The following is a 7198-nucleotide window of genomic DNA, read 5'->3' as shown; positions in this document are numbered from 1 at the left end:
CGAGCGAGGCTGGCGGGCGCGTTGTGTCACCCGGCTGGTGGCCGAAGGAGAAAGACGGGGAGGCTGCTGTCCCCATCCGTACTGCCGGATTTTGGTCCTACGGTCACCCGATGTCAAATAACCAAACGCCTTGTGCTGGAATTTCTGTGAGCGCTCGGGAGCTCGGAGGTACAGCCAAGGCAACTCCCATGCCTCAGGTTATCAGTGTTAACTTTTTTTTTTGACACCTGTGCTCCTCAGAGGTCTCAGGTTTGGCCCAAGCCACCTTTTTCCATAGATGAGACGTTTATCAGCTGGCACTGCACGAGCTGAGCTTTGGTTTAGACGACGAGATCTGGGGGTCTGGGCTGACGGCAAGTTGAATATGAGTCAACCGTGTGCTCTGGCAGCCAAAAGGGCCAACAGTGCCCCGGGGTGCGTCGAGCACAGCGTAGCTAGCCGGTCAAGGGAGGTGATTGTCCCACTCTGCACTGCACTGGTGCGGCCCCACCTCGTGTGCTGTGTGCAGGTTTGGGTGCCTCAAGTAAGAAGGACGTCAGACTGTCAGAGTGTGTCCAGAGGAGGGCGACCAAGATGGTGAAAGGCCTCGAGGGCAAGACTTAGGAGGAGCGGCTGAGGTCGCTTGGCTTGTTCAGCTTGCAGAAGAGAAGGCTGAGGGGTGCCCTCATGGCAGTCCACACCTTCCTCATGGAGGGCAGCGGAGGGGGAGGTGCTGATCTCTCTCTGGTGACCAGAGACAGGACACAAGGAAATGGAATGAAGCTGCGTCAGGGGAAGTTCAGGTTGGACATTAGGAAAAGGTTCTTCACCAAGAGGGTCGATCCCTGGAACAGGCTCCCCAGGGAAGTGGTCACGGCACCAAGCCTGTCAGAGCTCAAGCAGCATCTGGACAACGCTTTTAGTCATATGGTTTAGTTTCAGGCAGTCCTGCAAGGAGCAGGGAGTTGGACTTGATGATCCTTATAGGTTACTTCCAACTTGAAATATTCTACTCCAACTTGAAATATTCTATGTTTGTCTGTATTAGACTACATGAACTGAGCAGATGCCTGTATTCACTAGTCCTTCCAATCAGATGGCACACAGGCCACCTCGTTACAGAGGTGACACTGAATTTCCCTTGCCCTACCAAGTGGGATAAAATTTAGTGCTTAATAGGTCAGCGTCCTCTTGTGATGCCAAAGGCTGAAACCAACTGAGGAAACAAATGGGAACAGGGCATGAGCAAGACCTTGAAACACAGAGAAGCTGGGGGGGGGCAGACAGGGAGACAGCACCAGTTAGTGGACGAACCAGGTCATGACATCTGGAACTGGAAAGCAGATTAAAGAAAGGTAATTAAGAAATAGCCCCAGAGAGGTCTGTAACTATTTGCTAATATCAGTCAAGAAAAAGTTTATTGGAATCAGACTTTTGCTGAGCACTGTAGAGAAACTCTCACCCAATTATGGTTGAAATTTTTTAGTCTGGTTGGAGGCTGATGCCATTATACCTTCTGTGAGAGAATAGTTGTACGCTGCTTTCCCCAGCTAATAACTTATGAACATAGTGACTCATTTAACTCGCAGACAGTAATTTCCTAAAAGCTTATTGAAAGTACAGCCCCAAATTAAAGCTGACCTCATGCTGCAGCTCTGAGGCAATGTTAACTGTCTGGGCATGAAATACATTGAACCAAACTCTGGACTTTCTGCTACTCATCAGTGTGCAATGAACTCTGCTGCATTTAAAGTACAGACATTATCTCCATGAGCAAAATCAAGGCTTTTGGTTGTAATGACTTTTAAGCAATATTGGAAGCTCATTTGCCAATTTTATATGGAAAAATCTGTATGGACTCACTCTACTTTGAAAAACAAAACCTAAAACAACACATACAATTGAACCAAGAGGACAGCATTTAAAAAAAAAATTGCTTGCATGTGTAAGCGTATAAAAACATGGAATTCTGTTAAACATAATCATTGCTTTTAAGCACTACTGCAGTAACAGAGAATCACGGGCAATTCCATTTCAGGCTACTGTAGGTGTACGGTTTTTATACGCAGTCACAGGTAGCAGGCACCTCTTGCCTTCAGGGAACTTGCAATGAATTTGGTATTAAGGGCTAGAATCATAAGTTAGCCTGTTTCTCCCCACAGCTACGTTTCAGGTCCTAAGAACCTGATTAGGTACAGGAGCTACCACAGGCAAAAGTAGCAGCTTTTTTACTATTAATAAAAAAAAGCAAGTAAGAGGCCATAACCCTTTGCATTCCTGAGGGATTATGAGGTGAAAAAATTAACAATGCTCCCCAAGAGCGAATTCCTATAAAGTTAAAACTTTTTAAAGTATTTTCTACTGGTGTTAGACTAGGAAAGCTGACTTCTGAATGCCAGTTCATAACAAGCATCAATGACCACCCAGTTATTTTTATTCCTTGTACATGTTACAGTGAGTTGTCTCCCAGAGATATTAAAGTCTCAGAGGCCAATTCTCAAAAGCAGAAATATTTGGAGTGTCTTATTCCCCTTTCTCTGTTGCCATGTTGTTTTTCAAAACCCAGAATCCTCTCAAGGAGAGGAAGACAATAAAAGAGTGCAAACTCAATCCTAATAAAGAAATTGGTATTTTGTTTACTTAAAACTGAAGTCCAGTTAGTTTTGCCCATAAAAACAAGTATTTACAATATTATGTCAATATAACTAGTTTCATCACTTGTAACATTTATGCTGATGCTTCGGTTCTGAAAAGCTTTTTTTGCTTCTTCCTCTGAATTTTGCGTGGCTTCTTTTTATCTTTAACAATTGGCTTTGACTCTGGTTTCACGAGCTGTATTTCTACTGGCTTTTCTTCAGCTGGAGTTTCAAAGACCACTTCGGTGGGATCTTCTTCAATAAGCACCTTACTCCCTTTTTTCTTAATCTTTTGTACTTCCTTCACTTGCTGTTTCTCTCTGAACTTAGCTGCCACTGACAATCTTATCAGCCGTCGATGCTATAAAAATAAGAATTTAAATTACAACAGGTTTCAAATAAGCAAGATGGACAAAATCAGGTATTAAAGAAACAGGCATAATTTCTCTGCTTGTCAAAATCCTCAGTGTAATGCAATCGTTTCAGTGACATGAATTTTGCATTCATTCAATTTTTACAAAATTACCCTGTTCTCAAATCGTGATCAGTTAGGGCACTCTTTTCTACAAAGGGTCCCAGGGAAAGGCATACATGATTCTCCTGCACAGACAGACTGCAAGATCGGTTTTCAAATTAGTTGCTAAATAAAAGAGAAGACAAAGACAAAACTGCTTACCATATTTGGGGACTGGTAATGGGGATTTTCATACAGAGTTGGTCCTCCAAAGCTACCTTGGAAGATTTTTATGAGGTTCAGGACAAAACGAGGCCCAATTTCTACTAGAGATGCATCTTCCTCTATTATCTGCAATGAGAAGAATACTCCATTTCTCATGGATCAAATCAAAGTGTATGACCTTGTAGGCAGCTTGCATACAGCGATACACAAGTGAATTTGAATCCAAGATACGATGCCGCTGAAGCTCATAAGCTAGACTTGTATAAACACAATTCTGTGTATCAAGCAGTTCTTTCAGGTGCAAGCAAGCACTTGGAGAGTTCTAGGTATTTGCGAATTCCTCCTTTAGAAAGTAAGCTCCAGCACGCTTTGGGTCAAAGCAGCAAGTAAGATTAAAAGGCAAGCAAAGCTTAGGCTTTTGCTAGTGCTTCCCATTACCGAGACAACCATCACAGAATCACAACTAACAGAATGCAAGTTGAAGTACACAGAACTTAAACCATCTCTCTCCAGAGATACAGGAGAAGATGTCATTTTAAGACACTGAAATTACTTTGTGCAAGCACTAGGTGTTGGCATATCCTGATAATAATGACTCTTCTCATTTTATTGTAATTAATGGATTTGATGAGACTACTCCACTGAGCTCCTCTCAAAGAGCTAAGAGACCACTAACCTGGTAATTCCGAAACCAGATCCTCTCGTCTGTAACGGTGAAGGTGAAAACATGATCTACAAAAGGCTGGCTTTTGGGGTGATACTGTGGTGTACTAAATATCTGTAATAAAAGGCAGTACTTCTAAATATCTGTAATTTAAGAGGCCAAACGTAAATGGCTTATTTTTAATTAATTTTAATTTACTACAATCCCGATCCCAGGTTACATTTCAAAACTCAAGACTTAAGAACAAGTGTCCCAATGATTTTAAGCACATGACCCTAATCCTTTGAAGATTTTTTTGCAAGTTCAGAAGTGTAAAACTACTACTTAAAAAAAACCTTGAGATTTTTAAATACGTTGCCAAAGAACATTTCCAATGAGGAAGAAACACTGGACAGCAGAACTACAGACCGACCTGAATAAACAATTCTTTCAGCAGGGCATAGTGTGGCTCCTTGTCAAATGTCTACAAAGAAAAAATGTAATTTTACATACAAAGCTAAACACAATAGTCATGCAAAGAAAACAAAAGCATACTCAACGAAATAAAACCTATACTTACTGGATCAAAAGACAAAAGGGGCCGTGAGCCCCTTAGGCAGTTTCCTGTCATCTTCAATTCAGCCAGTGTGTGAACTACAGTGATTTTTTTTAAAAAGATCATTTTAGTACTTACAGAAAACTGTACAGATAAGAAAGCAAGAGTCCAAACACAATAATGTCAACCAACTTACCGTTCTGCACTAAGAATTTAGCTGACGGTCCCTGCGGTGTATTTGAAAGCCTGCAGAAGACAGGTAGTGGGGAAGAGAGAAAAGATAAACGTTAACAGCAGCCAGAAGGTATGCTGAATTTCTACAGTACACTCCAACCGGTTATTTCTGTATTGAAGTAATTTCAGTTGCTTTTATAGCATTATTGATTTCCTTTAACATACTTATAAACACATGCTTTCTAAACAACTTTGTAAAATGCTTCTGTAAACAGTCTACAAAAGCTGGTCACGCATTCTGAACTTGCACTACCCACAGAAGTGCACGATTAGTACAGACTTAACTAAGCAACACTATTTCATGCATCTTCACTATTACAGTAAGAAACTTTAGATAGAATGGAAGCATCCCCAGCTATATATGGAAATGTAAGAAAACATAACATTTCCTTACCACATATAGAGATCCTGTTTCTTTTTGGCTTCAAAAAAGATGCACTTATTGCAGTTTTTCATTTCACACACCTACACAAGACAAGCCAAATTAGCTGTTTACAAAACTCTGAAGACATCTTCAAAAACTTTCCACATTAATCTCTAATTATCTTCCCCCCTCCAAAATATAAGTTCAAAAGCAAAGGTCTTGTCTTAATGAATTACACCTACTAAGTTGAAGCACTTGTTATGTTGAAAAGTGTCACGTATTTATTGCCAGGAGTATCAAAAGCAAAGGTCTTGTCTTAATGAATTACACCTACCGATCCCCAGACTTAAGTTGAAGCACTTGTTATGTTGAAAAATGTCACGTATTTATTACCAGGAGTAATAACTTTACTAAAGCTACAAGCAATCCAATAAGCTCTCCAGGACATAAACATCAGAGCAGGAGCTGTGACATTAGGTTCTAGTTTCAGAACTACCAATGTCCTACTACATTGTTTGGCCTGGCTGCATATTTGTTCCCTGCTTGCTTCAAGTATAAACTGCAATACACCCGTCACCTATACAGAAAGGCACATTCCGGTTTATTTCTTCACGACGAAAGTCTATGTTTAATTAAAGGTTTCATTTTGGTTTTATTAATCAAAAGTCAACTTCCTGTTTTAACATGAGCACTTTTTGAATACCTAATTTTAATCTATGAAGGTATACAACTCCTATAACTAGTATGAGATCCTTCCAACTCGGTTGCCCTTTTCTCTTGCACATTGAATTTCCAGAGAAAATAAAAAAGAAGCACTAGTTAAATCGTGGATTACCTCATTAATTACAAACAACTGGTCTTTACGGTCCATTTTAGTATCTGGAAGACAAGAACAACATTTAGAAGGCTAGAAAACCAATTCAACACAAGAAGTTCTTTTAAGAGTCAGTCCTTTTGCAAAAATTTTACTGGTTATAAATGAAAGACTAAAAATAACTATCAAGCTGTTTCAGCCATGTTATGCAATAAATAAACATAGCAACAAAAGTGTCTGGGCACTTACAGGACTGAGGCCATAGGAGTAATTTCCCAGAAAATATTAAGATACAACGACAGTGACTGTATTTGTTTGCTCAAAAGAGGTTTGGTGTTTGTTTAAGATAAAAGTTTCATCGAAACAGTTATGTGCCACATTTTCAAAAAGAACAGGTTGTTAGGAGTTCTTGGTTTAAAACTACTCTGAAAATATAAGTTAGGGATGATGTCTAACCCTACCTGCTTTAGAGTGAGGCATCAATGTTCTTAAGTCTTGCATTAGGTGCCTTGTTCTGAAATTAATTCCACGAGAAGAGAAAATAAGCACTCGCTCCTTGTTTTTCCATTTACCCTAGGAAAAGACACAAAGGTTAAGCAGGGAAAGGAAGTTTCTAGCCTTAAAACTACTACAGCACAGCAACAATAAACGTTTGAACTGTAACTACAGCAAAACACAGAACATTTGTTATTAACGTTATCTCCCCATCCACACAGAATCACTCTCTCGGCAAGAGTGCTGACTTTCCTACAGAACACAGGGTCGTAAGTTTTTACATGAAGTGTCATCCAGCCTGCTTCAGTATGTTCCTACATAAAGCCTTTCACTCATACAAAACACCTAAGTATTAAGAAAGCCCTATGCAATACTTATTTGCAAAAGACATCCTTCCTTCCCTGAAAAATGACCTGAGCTACAGTCTCAGAGCACAATTCAGCTTTTCCTACAGACGAGCATGTGACGAGACCTCAGACTTCAACGTGCTGCTTTTTGTTTTTGTTTTAAGCAAACTACGAGGCAATTATCGAAGCCTTCTCAGGACGATTCCTGAATGAAACGGGCATAACTTCCACATATCCTTTGCATATAGCAGAATTACCCAACTCTCTAAAATACTTTTGAGATTAAGGCCGTACAATTCATTTACGTTGACCAGAATAATGCTCTTCGCCTGTTTTCACAGAAACAACATTCCGCCGCACGTCACTTTTGTGCTAGGATTATCCCTATCCTCGCTTAGCAGCTGGGTTCCCCCCAGGCGCCCCGAGCCCCGGCACCCCAGCCCCGGGAGCA

General features: G+C 40.5%; 2 protein-coding genes across 2 annotated transcripts in view; both read right to left on the bottom strand.

Annotated features, from left to right (window-relative positions):
- The window catches only part of DNAJC21 (DnaJ (Hsp40) homolog, subfamily C, member 21), a 13946-nt gene extending 13870 nt beyond the window's left edge, over positions 1 to 76 (bottom strand). The window contains exon 1 of the mRNA XM_009318462.1: positions 31 to 76. Within this exon, the coding sequence (XP_009316737.1) occupies positions 31 to 76 (46 nt within the window). The remainder of the gene's footprint in view (positions 1 to 30) is intronic.
- Positions 77 to 2573: 2497 nt separating this feature from the next.
- Positions 2574 to 7198, bottom strand: part of BRIX1 (BRX1, biogenesis of ribosomes, homolog (S. cerevisiae)) — a 5607-nt gene continuing 982 nt past the window's right edge. The window contains exons 2-10 of the mRNA XM_009318461.1: positions 6367 to 6478; positions 5927 to 5970; positions 5122 to 5192; positions 4690 to 4739; positions 4518 to 4591; positions 4371 to 4421; positions 3971 to 4072; positions 3292 to 3420; positions 2574 to 2976 (exon numbers count right to left, since the gene is read on the bottom strand). Coding sequence (XP_009316736.1) covers positions 2707 to 2976; positions 3292 to 3420; positions 3971 to 4072; positions 4371 to 4421; positions 4518 to 4591; positions 4690 to 4739; positions 5122 to 5192; positions 5927 to 5970; positions 6367 to 6478 — 903 coding nt within the window. The 3' untranslated portion in view covers positions 2574 to 2706. The remainder of the gene's footprint in view (positions 2977 to 3291; positions 3421 to 3970; positions 4073 to 4370; positions 4422 to 4517; positions 4592 to 4689; positions 4740 to 5121; positions 5193 to 5926; positions 5971 to 6366; positions 6479 to 7198) is intronic.

The sequence above is a fragment of the Pygoscelis adeliae genome, unplaced genomic scaffold (assembly GCF_000699105.1).
Source record: "Pygoscelis adeliae isolate BGI_AS28 unplaced genomic scaffold, ASM69910v1 Scaffold272, whole genome shotgun sequence".
NCBI classification, from domain to species: domain Eukaryota; kingdom Metazoa; phylum Chordata; class Aves; order Sphenisciformes; family Spheniscidae; genus Pygoscelis; species Pygoscelis adeliae.
The sequence above is the reverse complement of the archived record's forward strand: the minus strand, read 5'-3'. Positions and strand labels throughout refer to the sequence as shown.